The sequence below is a fragment of the Perna viridis genome, chromosome 1 (assembly GCF_037379345.1).
Source record: "Perna viridis isolate PV_CMFRI_1.1 ecotype Kerala chromosome 1, ASM3737934v1, whole genome shotgun sequence".
In the NCBI taxonomy this organism is placed as follows: domain Eukaryota; kingdom Metazoa; phylum Mollusca; class Bivalvia; order Mytilida; family Mytilidae; genus Perna; species Perna viridis.
In genome coordinates, this window is record NC_142445.1 from 2486095 (window position 1) to 2500729 (window position 14635).

General features: G+C 32.6%; 1 protein-coding gene across 1 annotated transcript; it reads left to right on the top strand.

Moving 5' to 3' along the window:
- The first annotated feature begins 3729 nt into the window (after positions 1-3729).
- On the top strand, positions 3730-13794 carry LOC148626841 (PR domain zinc finger protein 14-like). The gene is made up of 9 exons (XM_088547999.1): positions 3730-3794; positions 4217-4515; positions 8515-8616; positions 8796-8956; positions 10102-10369; positions 11094-11223; positions 12419-12545; positions 12987-13097; positions 13398-13794. Exons 1-9 carry the CDS (start codon positions 3730-3732, stop codon positions 13560-13562), a joined length of 1428 nt encoding a protein of 475 aa, XP_088404125.1. The 3' UTR covers positions 13563-13794.
- Positions 13795-14635: the final 841 nt, after the last annotated feature.

Genomic DNA, 14635 nt, shown 5'->3' on the forward strand with positions numbered 1-14635 from the left:
CTCATCGCAATATGTACAAACAACTCTTGTTCATATTAATCATCAATCCAATTCCAGTTTTATGGGAAATAACATTTAAAAAAATGTCGCAGGAAACCATAACTTTGTTCTGTAAAAGTGTAAGGTACAGTATTGGCTTAATTCATATCGACCAATAACTACATGTAGTTAATTACTTTTGATTCTGGTGAAGGTATTTAAATGTAGCTCTGGTTTTTGTTCTAAAATTTCTTGAGGTTGACAAATGAAAGGGAAATGAAATTCATTGCCTATTCCATTTTTTGCAAACCGATTCTTTTTTATCTACCTACGATTCCATGTATGTCAGTGTCAGTAAAACATTTTATGTTTGTAAATAAACAATTTATCTTCTTCTTGAGAGTGAAGATTAAAATATTTAATTTTGGATCTCGATCTAAAAGATACTTAGTACACGTCTACCAGGCAAAAAGTTAAACATGTTTGTTTATCTATTAGATGACAATACCAATATCTCATCTGTCCGTTACTTTTGTGCATTTTTTACAATGCAATGTTGAAATATATTCAGTGGAGTCATGTAGTCATGTACTGGTAAAGTAAAGAGAAAACACTTGATTAATACTGACAGATTTGGGCTTTTGGTTAACAAAATACTAAATACAAATTTCCAAGTAAATAATAAGAATTAGGATGGAACTAGCTGTACTCTTTCCAAAACCTTAAAATTTAGTGATAGAATTGATCCGATACTTGAGTAAAAAGGATCAATGTTTTAGACGGAAACACGTACAACATTCTGTGTTTATTAATTTAATTATTATTCATTTGTGCATATTCATCATGATGCGGTGTCTTTTCAGTTGGTCATCTGGGATGTTCTTTGATTCGCCGAAACCAAATCATTATGACAGACATTAACATGGACGTTTGTCATTGTCTTGACTAACCAGAATATTTCATGTCCTTTAATTGAGTGTACTTTATTAATAGATGCTTATAAATAAGAAATTTTGCATATTAACACTTTTTGTTATAATAGTTATTGCTAAGTGTTTTTTTTTAATAAATATAACATTAAATGTGAATGTGGGATGAATTTGGCTCTGACCTTAGGGTGGTCAGTGTGTTTCTATGCACCTACAATATCTGATTGCTTGCTCATAATTAAACCTTTATTGGAAAATTTATTTCTTGTGGGTTAAATGTCACGTTCGTTTTATTGATATAGATATTTATTTTATTTACGTCTCACCATTAATGTGTAATGTGTACATATAAAATACATAAAAAAATTACACACAGATTAAAAAAATATTAATGCCATTCTATTAAGAATTATGAGAGACGATAAAAATAGCAAAAAATAAAACTCTAAAAAAGAAAACTATACTAAACATTTATCTGACTTAAAATTGTCAAAAATAGATAAATAAATAAGACATGTATATTACACCTTAAAAGTCTAAAAAAATAAAATCAAACAGTAATAAATTATCGGTATAAAAAACGTCTTCTTCTGTCTAAAAGTAGCTTGCTGGTTTTGGTACATTTGTAGATCACATTGATGTTTTTGGTCCCTAATATAATAGATATTTTTTCGTTATTAGTAATCATGTTATAGTTTTCGTGTTCTTTGACAATAGAATCGCACTTCTCTTTTCGCAGGTCTTCATACAATGGACATGCTAATAATACATGTTCCTCTGTCTCTATTTTATCTCCACAGGAAAAACAAGTTCGTTTGTTAATTGCAAACGTTCATAGCGTCCAGTCTCTGTTCGCAAGTGTGCAACACCGCATCGAAATTGTGAATGTGCCCTACGTTGAGCCGGAGATTGTAAAACACGCAAATACATCTCACAACTAATGTTAGTTTTAAAGAGTCTGTATGTCCGTAACTCATTTCCGCCAGTTCCATTTTGTCTCGATGAATCACGGTGGAGGTCTCCTGTCCACTTATTCTTAAAATCAGAAAGCAGTTTATCTTCTACTTTCATGAAAACTGTTGTTTTATGGATGCTCATATTGTCATACCATTCTTCAATGTCACACGCTCCAAACTGCTGATGTAATCTATAGTTCGAATTTTTACAGCACTTATTTCGTATAAAATTGTGATTGGCCCGTTTGTAGATTCGTTTTTTTAGTCTATCACTTTCCATGTTTCGCATTCTGTCTGTTCCAATAATTTATAACCGTCCGCCATTGCTTCACATTCGATGGTTTATATGCTGAATCGCCATTTATTGCAACGTTTGGTGTGTAACGACCGACACCCATTAAAAACCGGACTGCTTTATTTTGGATCGCATTCGTTTTATTACAAGAATAAGGTATATTCTAAAATTTAGATTAATTAGATGGTCCTTAAATATTTTTTGTAGAATAGTTATTATTTGGTTGTTTTTACTGTTGAAGATTTTATTAAAGCCGTGTTTACACTGTTATATCTGTTACTCAATTTGACAGCAAATTGTATAATATGAATCGGCATTTCTCATCCAAGGTGTCTTTTTTCTCACACTCTATTTTCTCTTTTTTTTCTTAAATTTTGTTTTTTGACAAAACAAATTTTATTTTTCTTAGTATTCTGCTACTCTAATCCGTAAATCTGACCTAAGGGCATCGGACAATATTGCTCATCATTCAACATACAGATGGCATAAGTATATTACAATACTTAATAATTAATACCTATTATATACTATTATTGTTCATTTTCTTTCTCAATCACAGCTAGTCCGTACTTCTTTAGACATCTGTATAACATTGTCAAACTTGTTCATTTGCTCCAGGTGAAAAAATATTGACCCTGATTATTTGTAGATTTGAAGATCACCACTAAATTCACCGATCGTGGGATTTTAACATGTTTAGGAATTTAATCCTTAAAAAGAACATGTAGGTTTGTAGACTCCTCAATTTTACCTCTTAATGTAAAAGTCCTGCTCTGCTGATTCTGGCAAAACTGCATAATTTCTTGAAACAAAAAAAAAACAAACAAACAAACAAACAAAAAAAAACAAAAAAAACAAAAAACAAAAAGACAAATTAAAACAACAAACAAAAAAGAAATAACAAAACAAAACAAAACAAAAAGAAAAAAAACATATTTATAAAAATAAAAACAAATTACACGCATGTGCAGTGAATATTTTAATTACATATCTACCAGATGGACAATTGTTGCCTTTAAATTTCCAATTTAGTACAATAATAGGCGACAACCTATCAAGAACAAGTCATATATGTTTCCGTTACAAATGAACAATTTAAAACAAAGCAAAAACAAGAATTATAACCAAAAACGAAACAAACAATTCTAGAACACAACATGTCGTGCTTGAAATTTCAATAGCGTAAAATGATTTTCTATTGGAGCACATATCTAATATCATGCATGCATACACTGACCAAACATAAAGCAAAGATAAAAACAAAATCGGAACACAAAGACTAAAAAACAAACCGAAATAAACATGGATTTTCCCATCCTCGCCCGTCGTATGTTTTGTAATAGGACTGTTGTTAGTACTTAAAAATATGTAAATTACAATCTCAGTCCAAATTTAGTAAAAAGTAAGCGATTTAATGAATATAGTAGTATGTTAGTGAGCCTGCGCGGGGCGGTACTATGTTATACTGAATGACTGTCAATATTGATACAAGGGGTTAATAAGATTATATAGGAATCAGTTGATTACGACGTTACATCACCGTCATACAGTAAATTTAAAGACCACAAAAATGATGATACAAAGACCAAATATGATGCCGCTTATTCAACAGCCGTTCTTCTCTCCTCTTCAAAGGTATGTGCGTTATATTCAACTAATTACGCGATAAAAACTAGAATTTTTTTTATTTTGTACAGATGAATATCTACAATGCGTCAATGTAGCATTGTGCAACTACCACTATTTTAAAAATATATAAAATATGCAAATGTTTAATTTGAAATTATTTAATTTTTCTTCCAAAATTATCACAAACCGTCGTTTTTCTTACTTTCTATTTATTAAGATAGAGGGAGACAGAGAAACAAGTTTTGCTTTGTGATATTTATTCTTTAAATATGCTCTTTATTTTATAAACCACTATTTCTCTCTAATGTAACTTATTATCCGTTCTGCCTGGGATTAATCATTTGTGAGGATATATTCATACAAACATAATATATTTGAATACCAATAATTTGAGTGAAAACAGAAATACTATCTTTTTACCTTTCCAGCATGCATATGGAAAGGTTCCGTTATGCTTCACCAGGCTTTCCTTTTGCCATTCCAATGGTACCAAGCTCACAAATGGAACATCAGAAACATATTACCAAGATGGCGTCGTCGCCTGTATCGAGTACATCGTCGCCGTCGCCTGGATACAATCCTAGAGTTGGACCACCGCTTGGTATACCTACATTTGGATTCAGTAGAGAGGAGTTGGACATGGTCCTGTACGGGTATACTAAAGAAAAGACAGACAAGTGTAAGGGACATGCCCTGTCCGGGATCAAAAGTGCAGACCTAAGTCATGGTAAGCCATTTATTACCATTATATCCGCGAAGAGAAATTGCAAAAATACAAGTATTATGGCACAAAATCTTCAATTTGACAAACACCATTTTGTAAACTAGCAGCTGATCCAGAAATGTATAAAAGTGATGGATTACAAGCTCAGTATTTACGGCTGATTTTTAAAAAAAATATCTACACAAATTTTAACCACATTTACCTTTTATGAACAAATATTCCTATCTCTTTGGAAAACACATGTTTATTTACCATATATCAAAAAATAGACTGAATACATTCAAATAATTAAACAATCAAAATAATGAATTTTGGCCGAAACATTTTCTTTAACTAAGAATGTTACCTTAATTTCTGAAGTTCATCTTTAACATTTTTAAGCTTTCTTTATCAAGACTCTGTACCACGATTTGAGAGAAGAATAATGGGTTTAACTAAATGATAATTATTATTTACAATTCAGACAATCGAATAAGTAAAACATTTATTTTTAAATATAAATGTAAATCAGTGCGTCCAGTATTCAAAAGACTGTTCAACACAAAAACTATTATAACAGTTCGTCTCAGATTTGTCAAGGAATCGTCGTAGAATTGTGAGGGGTTGACTTAGAATTGTCAGGATTCTGACATAGCATTGTAATAATTCGCTCCCAAGTCTTACGTACTTCGTCATTAATCGTTTTATGCCCTGATACAAATTATCAAAAGTTGTTCTCTCTAACCCTGTTGATGAGAAGGGGGACTCAATAAATTAAATGTCCAGGATTTTGTTGCAATTATATACGCCTGCAAAAAAACGGGCTTTTAATCGTTATCGACGTTAGCGTCCGTTAAAACTTTCGTTTGTGTAGATCTACAATAGCTTCAGTAAAACTTATCGGATCTTTTTGAAATTTTAACACATTTGCAAATTCTTATCGTTAGAAATATTGTTGTATTTGCTATGTTGTATACATTTATTCACCAAGTAAAATTTATTGTATAATTACGAATTTGGTTGAACGAGCGGGCGTAGGACCCAATAGTTTTTAAGGATTTTGGCCCCACCCCTTTAAAATTAAGGACCTGAAAGAGGGAAGTACATGTTGTAATTATAATTGAGAGCAACAGTTTTTTTGTAAATCTGCTTTTTATGATTGCTGTCAATTGGTTCCTTTTGAAATTCTGTGTTATGCGATTTTTTAATACAATAGACTTATCCTTGACCGTTTTCGAGTTATGGGGATACGAAATTTGCTTTATAATTTTTGGTCCGATGTTGTTTTTTTCTTTCAAAAATCATAATTTTTTTATCCCTGTCTGCATTTTTCAATCAGATTACAGATAGAGTAATAAGAAGCATAAGTTGGCCACGCGCCCCAAAAATCAACTTGAAAAAAAATTGGGCAATTTTTCAAATTGGTCTGATTTTGAAAATAAAATGTCAGATTCCTTTTGAAAACTGCTGCTTGTGTTCCAAAATCAGAATAACAATATCTTTTAAGATTTTCGAGTCGGTGAGATCAGAGGTAAAAATACTTAAAAGAGCACCCTTGAAGCAGAACTTATTTTAACATTAATCGAATTTCAAATTTTGTGCATTGTTATGTCCAAACCAGTTTTTGTGTCCGTAATGAACTGTAATTCCCCAGGTTAAACTGTGTCAAAAATAACATTGTTTCCACACTTGCATCAAGTGAATGTTGCGGTCGTGTCATGCACTTAGCGAAGCTGTCTTGTACTAAAAGAAAACAAATATTGCGTTCATTAACTTCAATGGTAAAGATATCGAGTAGACCTTTATTACCTTTCTGCTGCAACCACCTCCATGATATTAATCAACAATGCCTACAGTAAATTTAATTCATGATCTCTTCGTCCACTCGGCATTCGACAAAATCTGTGTCTTTCAATATAATAGAATAAGCTATATTTATATGAAAATTAAAGAAAGAAAATGTTTCGTCACTTTTTTAGCATCATTTACGGGTTATACCGTGAGTATTCGATCCTTTTTTCTTTCTGCCATGAAAATTAAATATCTTTGAAGAAAAAAAAAACCATTAATTGAGCCGATTTACCTCCAACTGAACAAACCTACGTCTATAAACTTGCTGTCAACCTGACAGAGAAGAATGAAAAGAAAATTGAAATAATCGACGAAACTAATAATATGTGAAAAGAAGGACCTTTCGTGTCCTAGTCAAGAGGAAAAAGGTCATGATTTTTAATCTGTGAGTAATCTTCATACAAACATGATGCTATTTTAACCTTTAGATTTTAATTAAAAAGATTAAAACTTGAGGTAGAAGAATACGAAACAATTTGGATTATCTTATTTAGACTAAAGCTATTCTTCAAAGAATAAATGGATAAATAGTTGTGTAAAGTATATATACTTCATTATTTTACTGGTACCCTCCGAGTTTCATTTGTTTTTACATCAGGTCATTCTTTAAAATAACAGACCTGATGTCCATTCTTTGGGTGTCAAGATTTAATTGGATGACAATATACAGGTGTTATAAGAAAGATTCTGATTGGTCTATTACTGGACTCTAGTCCCGTGGTAATCACAATAGAATAACAGATTGAGAAACTAATCTAAATTTTCTAACTTAGGCACATAGTTTAATAAATCTCTATCGCATTAAGGAGTATCCATGCCATTTGTTTACTTTATCCATTAAATACCTTGTTTAATAACATTAGAATTAAATCTCGAACTAGTCCCCTATTCAAGAAAATATTTTTATTTCATTTACACTGAAAAAATATTTACAATCTTGCTTAGTAGAGAAATAACTATCGCATGTCTCAATTTTGTCTCAGACTGAATTCCATTGCGAGTATTAAAGCATTTCCTTTGTTTGCAAGTTTGCATTTTTTTGTACAAAAAATACCCGGCAGTTTTGTTGTTCTTAATTTTACAACTTTTTATTCATCATAATTATGTGCAAGTTGGCCACAGGTCACTTCAATCATATTTCATTTGGAAAAATATAGATTATACATGCGAATCACGACACCGAGCAAAGCTGATTAAATATATAAATAAAGTCACCGAAGTTGCATTAAATCCTGTTGTTTTACCCCTAACATCCAAATCTTTACCGGCGCAAAACATTCCACTACTATCAAAACAGTACATCTGGTGGATTACTGGAGACTAGATTCAGTGTTGTCTCGAAACTATATTTGTTATTTTTCCTTTAGATTGGCACGTATTTGGAAAAAAAAACAAATTACACCTGTTTACTTTTGCCAAACAAGACTTCATTCCCCATTCCCTTGGAAAAAGGGAAATGAAATATTACACACCAGTGGAATCTTATTTAGGTCTTGCAATTTGTATTAATATCTTGATATTTTTAACACTTTGGGCAACGGTATTTTACACATTGTGAATATAATTTAAGAACGATAAGGGTTCTGTTCGGTTATCATATCTATGATAATATGTTAATGAAGAAGAACTTTAGGGATAAGAATGGCGGGAAATCACATCTTTAGAGATCTGTAGTTATTGAGTTAATGTGACTAAATTTACACAACCAGTAATCAAAATGCGCAGCTCGGTCTCAAGAGGATATGACCGGGACAGATGACACATGCGCATTACTTAAAGATTCAATAATTTTTCTAACTTCTTTCGCAGAAGACCGTTACAATTTGATTGTGCTGAACCAAGTATCATATTATCTTATTTAGTCCACTTCAAAAGTGAGTTTGTATTTCTGGGATGTGACTAAGTCAATAGTAATTCCCATCTGAATGTTTCCTAACACTTTTATTGGATTATTTCATAATATCAAGCAGAATTAAACACCAAATGATTGAGTTCTGCGACCGACGACCTATAAGAATAGGACAAACTCAATCAACAACGACTAAGGTTATCCAAAGCCGCGTGTTTAAACAATGTATTAACACAGACCTGACACAGATTTTTTTGCATGTACGTTTTGCAAGAGAAGTATAACTTCTAGATGAAATCATTTATAACTTTATTATCACCCAGGTATAGATAGAATATTGACGGGAAACAATATGACCAAACCAGACACACCTCCAGCTTTAAACATTAAACCCCTAGACCTATCAGGATTGGAGGTACCAAAAGGTAAGAGCAAAACACTCAAGTTGTATTTTATTTTTTTTCCTTTAAAGACAGAATTTTTATAGTGTAGTGGGATGTATATTTTTCGATCCTATCATCAAGTAAAACTAATCCTGATTCTCAATTAACACACAGAATGTATATGACGTGGTGGTCAACTGAGTGATTAATCAATTTTCTAGGTTTAGCAGTTCACCAGACTTTGTTCGCTGGAGCCATACATTACGGTGTGTTCTGTACAGCCACTGTCGTTACTAGAGGTACAAAGTTTGGACCATTCAAAGGAAAGACTGTCAATACTAGCGAAGTTAAAACTAACGATGATAACTCATTAATGTGGGAAGTAAGTTAAATGAAAAAAAATGATCGTTCATTTATTCCTTGAATCATTGTGGATCGGTCCATTTTTAAAGTTTTCTGGTTGTATTCACAGATTAGAAAATCAGTGCAATCTTTAAGAATTTATATACTAAAATATTCGTTAATTTTTCAATCCACTCAATACCATAAGTTGAAACCTTCCTTCATTTTTGTAATGTTTCAAATAAGTTTTCTGATTTTTGGTTATAAATACATTTAATTTTTGATTATTTGTACTTGTCAAGATTTGAAAATAGACATCTATTTTAAATAATGATTTTTTTTGTTTTATATATGTTTGAGTTCTAAATAACATTAGTGAACATTACCAGTTACATCTCGGCTCGAGTGCTTATGTTAAATGTTTTCTGTCAGTTTAAACACTCCGAAGTGATTAGAGTAGATACTTCACGTGTGTCGGATGGGTATAGAGAGAATAGATTAAACAGTCTGAGTACACAATGAAAGTACTCAGGCCATATTATCTATTAATCTTCTATTGAAGGATTGTCATACCCCTGTTATATAAGGTTAAGATACGTACACATCGCCTAATTAAAATGTGCAACTATTACAGACCAACAGTACAGTTTTATGACACCTATTTGTTTACTCTCTGTCATCTAGACCTACGTGATTATGGCCGTTTACACTTCAATCAAATCGTGTTATATGACCTTACTCTGAAGTGTTCTTTTTAACGCTCGATATCATATTTCCATTCTGTCATGTCAGTTAACAATTATTGTTTGAACTGGTTACGAGTTGGTAAAGCATTAAGTACAAGAAAACTGCAGTGAATAGACAAGTGCTACCTTATGTCTCAGAGGGAGGCATGCCCCCTTCCTTTTATCTCCTTATTATGCACATCTTGACATAATGTCTCAGAGGAAAGCATGCCCCCTTCCTTTTATCTCCCCAACATGTCCATCTTGTAAGATGATATATTCATTGAGAAGCAAGAAATTCTGACTGTAGTTGACAGGACAATCTGAACGGATTCTTGAAAACTGCGCCGTTTTGTTTGCTTTTTGGAAGTGTCTCATAGTGTTATACTTTTACTTTTTTATTTAAAATATGGAACTTTGCTTTTCGTTGAATGGTCACTTTTGATTGTGTAATTTTCAGATTTTTCAAGATGGAAAGTTGAGTCACTTCGTCGATGGACGTGGTCACACAGGCAGTTGGATGTCCTTTGTCAACTGTGCTCGGTATGCCCAGGAACAAAATCTAGTCGCAATTCAGGTTGAAGGAGATATATACTATGAGGCATGTAAAGATATAACACATGGTACCGAGCTCTTGGTATGGTATGGAGATTGCTATCTACAATTCATGGGTGTCCCGGTGTCTCTTAAGGAAATGGCAGACGGTGGGTCAACGGAGGAAGCAAGTGGTAGGTTTAAAGTTATAGTTATCCATAGTCCAACCAAAATGAAAATTAATCATTTTTATTACTATAACTATGAACAACAAGTAGTTTATAGCTGTGCTTTATTGTATGTCCCCACTTAGGTGGGACGAAATTTAGCTTTTGTCGTATCCGTCTGTCTTTTCATCATACTTTTGTAACCGCAACAATCCAGACACTACAGCACCGAATTCCACGAATCTTTGTAGGTAGTGATATGCAGTTGTGCATATCACCAGGATTTTTCATCCGCGGAATTTTGTGGGAATAATGCCCCTTCGAGCTTAAAGAAATTTACCTATGAAGTAAACTGCAAGCGCAACTGCTTTGCTTTAAAGTTAATTACCACAAAGTCATGATATGTAGTTAAGGATATTAAAAGAAAATTTTGATCCTCTAATTTTTTGTTGGAATTGTGTCCCTTTGAACTTAAACATTTTCCAAAATATACATCTGTGGCAGCTTGTCATCACAACTCCTCTCAAACTACTTATTAATAATTGGATCTCATGAAAATTGGTAGGCAACAATAGAATGATATTTAAATGTGCATATATTGGGAGTAGACATGCGATCAAAGTTTTAGTTATTACCTGGAATAACTACATCCTATTTAGTCATATTCAATTTCAAATTATCACGTTAGAAATAATAAAAATAATAATAATAATAATAATATTAATTGAACATATAGTTTTTACCATTTCAGCAAGTGCGGGGTTCGTGTGTGAAAGATGTGGCAAAGTTTTTGCCTATAAATACTACCGTGATAAACACTTGAAGTATACAAGATGTGTGGACCAAGGCGACCGGAAGTTCCCCTGTCACCTTTGTACGAGGTACATATTTAGTCTTTATTAGTAGCGCATTTTCGTCATTTTATTTTGAGGACAATATCCTTTTTTAAACTTGGTAACTGAACCATTTTTATGGCAAACACAATTCCTTTGGTCTCCTTAAACATGTGTAGAGCACTAAAAAGTCAGATTATGCGATTAATAAATTAAAAAAAAACAACTTGTTTATGCTATTTTCTGCTGTCAGCCGGACTGCGGTTGTCTCTCTTTTGACTAAAAATTGTACACCAAAAGTGATGAATTGGTAAAGAAAGTTTTCGTAATTTAAAAACAACCCGAACTCTCATCAAACAATTTAATATATTATTGAAATTTCACATTGCATTAATTACTGGTCTTGCAAAATGGAGAACCTTGTCGATATCAAATGGTACAGTAGCTACACAGTAACTATTTTCTTCCTGAAAACTGTCTTAGGAGTAATTCATTCAGAGAATATATTTGAGTTGAACCAGGCAGCCACAAACATTGGCAAATTTGAAGGAGTAATCAAGGGAACCAAGGTTATAGCGGTAATGAAACGAATGAAATTCAGGGACAAAGACCAGACATGGAAAACAGACATACACAACAAAGAACATGAAATAACCAAAATTAAACACACAAAGTAACAAAAACAAATGAGCAACTCGGACTCCACTAAAAACTGAAAATAGACCTTGTTGTGACTATTTTAGCGAAGAGATTTTGTCTTTGACAATGTTGTTGTTTGATTGTCACTCATCAATCTGCCTTCCCTGGTATGTCAGGTAATTAACATAATGTTAACACTTCTGGATGGCCTCCCCTTGTATGTCAGGTAATTAACATAATGTTAATACTTCTGGATAGCCTTCCCTGGTATGTGAGGTGATTTTTATAATGTTAACACTTCTGGATGGCCTTCTCTGGTATGTGAGGTGATTTATGTAATGTTAACACTTCTGGATGGCCTTCTCTGGTATGTGAGGTGATTTATGTAATGTTGACACTTCTGGATGGCCGTCTCTGGTATGTGAGGTGATTTATGTAATGTTAACACTTCTGGATGGCCTTCCCTGGTATGTGAGGTGATTTATGTAATGTTAACACTTCTGGATGGCCTTCCCTGGTATGTGAGGTGATTTATGTAAATCTAAATAAATATAAATATGCAATATTATATGATTGAAACGTTTGTATTTAATTGAATCTTTAGGTCATTTGAGAAGAGAGACAGGTTAAGGATTCATATTCTTCACGTGCATGAAAAACATAGACCTCACAAATGTACTGTGTGTGGCAAAAGTTTCAGCCAATCGTCAAGCTTGAACAAACACATGAGGGTAAGTTTCGTCAATTTTAACAATATGAGAGTAATTTTCAGCCAATAATCAATAAAAGCTGACGAAGGTAAGTTTCAAGCGCATGAAGATAAGTTTAAGCTAAGGCAAATCATGAACAAATCCATAAGTTTAAGTATCAACCAATCGTTCAAGTTTTTAAGTTTGTAACAAGAACATGATGGTAAGTTTTGTCAAGCTTAAATAAACAAAAACATTTTGTTGAGGTAATGATAAGATAATGCGCTGGTTTACACATAATTAAATAAAAGAAAATATGAAATTAACTAAAAGTTAATTATAACTTGTGGAGTATTTTCATACTGTAATGGAGAATTAAGTAAAATTTCTTTAATATTACGGAAAATACTACAGACACTGCATTTTGTTTTTAACACTTCTTTCTGAACGTGTTTTCCTGGTTTTAAGGTGATTGTTTTTCAGGTACACAGCGGAGAGAGACCATACAAATGTGTATATTGTAACAAAGCTTTTACAGCATCCAGTATTCTAAGGACACATATCAGACAGCACTCCGGTGAAAAACCTTTTAAGGTATTTAATATATGTCATTCTATTCTCATTTTCATTTTAAAATAAAACTTTTTGTCATTTTTTGTTCTTAACAATTTGTTTCACAGTGGAAGTATTTACATCCAGACTTAATACTTCCATGGTTTTAACAATATTTTTACTGTAATACAAAATATTTTGTCCTGTGCATACAGATATACGACCGTTTAATTTGGACACCACAGTTTTATTTTCTACCCGTTATTACTAACCAGAAGTATTACATGTAGCACATTTCACGTATAACGGTTATGATAAAAAAAATTTTCTTTTGAAATTCAGTGCAGACATTGTGGCAAAGCTTTCGCTTCCCATGCGGCACATGACAGTCACGTGAGAAGAACTCATGCTAAGGACAAGGCGAGTCCATGTAGTGTTTGTGGAAAAACTTTTTTTCATGCTTATGAACTGAAACTACATATGACATCACACCATAAAATGGACTAGATTTGTTTCTTGTGATCTGTTGTGAAAAAGTGCTTTCTCCCTGAAGTGAACAGGATAAAATCATATTAGATACATTATGTAATTATATAAACACCTGTTGCAAATAATAGGACAACAATATCAAAGATAACAAATGAATATTATTTTTAAGTAATTTCAGTGTTGACCTGTAGTAATGAACTAGTTTCAAGAAAGTGAACTGAAAGTTATTAGTAAATATAGCATGGTTAAGTTGGGATAAATCAAAAAGAAAACTACTGCATACAGTTATACAGAAAACTGATATGAAATTATACTTGTAACCAATTCTTTGCGCTGGTATAAAATCCTATTCTTCTGTGTTTTGTGCTTGTTTTTAATCGCATAATATTTCACCGTATTACAAGTTGTTATAGTTAGCTATTTATATTGGAAAACTTTGAAATAAATGAAAACTTCAATTTAAGTTGACTTTAAATCCTTTAAATCCAATAAGAGCACACACACACACACACACACACACACACACACAAAAATAGCGCTTTGGATAAAAACTTATGTAAACATCGGGACTGATATCAGATGCTTCGAAAGGGTAAGCTTGTCCTCCTCCTTCAGCGGCATCCGTTAAATTGCAAGTGAATACAATCTGATGTCAAGTTCAATGGATTATTAATCTGGTAAGATGAAAACTCTAACCGAAAAACATATCTCATCTGTGCGATATTAACTTCATATCGGCCAATCAAACTTGTGATGACAATAAAAAATCTGTAGTGATGATACATTCCCTTATTTGAAGCTTATCAGACAGTATTCTGCCTCTACTGCGAAGGTCAGTTTGTCGGCGACACATATGATCAATTGTGAAATATATACTCGATAGTCTGCTGCGACACCAATGATCAGTTGTGAAATATATACTCGATAGACTGCAGCGACACCAATGATCAGTTGTGAAATAAATACTCGATAGACTGCAGCGACACCAATGATCAATTGTGAAATATATACTCGATAGTCTGCAGCAACACCAATGATCAGTTGTGAAATGTATACTCGATAGTCTGCAGTTGTTGGTTTAGTGCCACTAA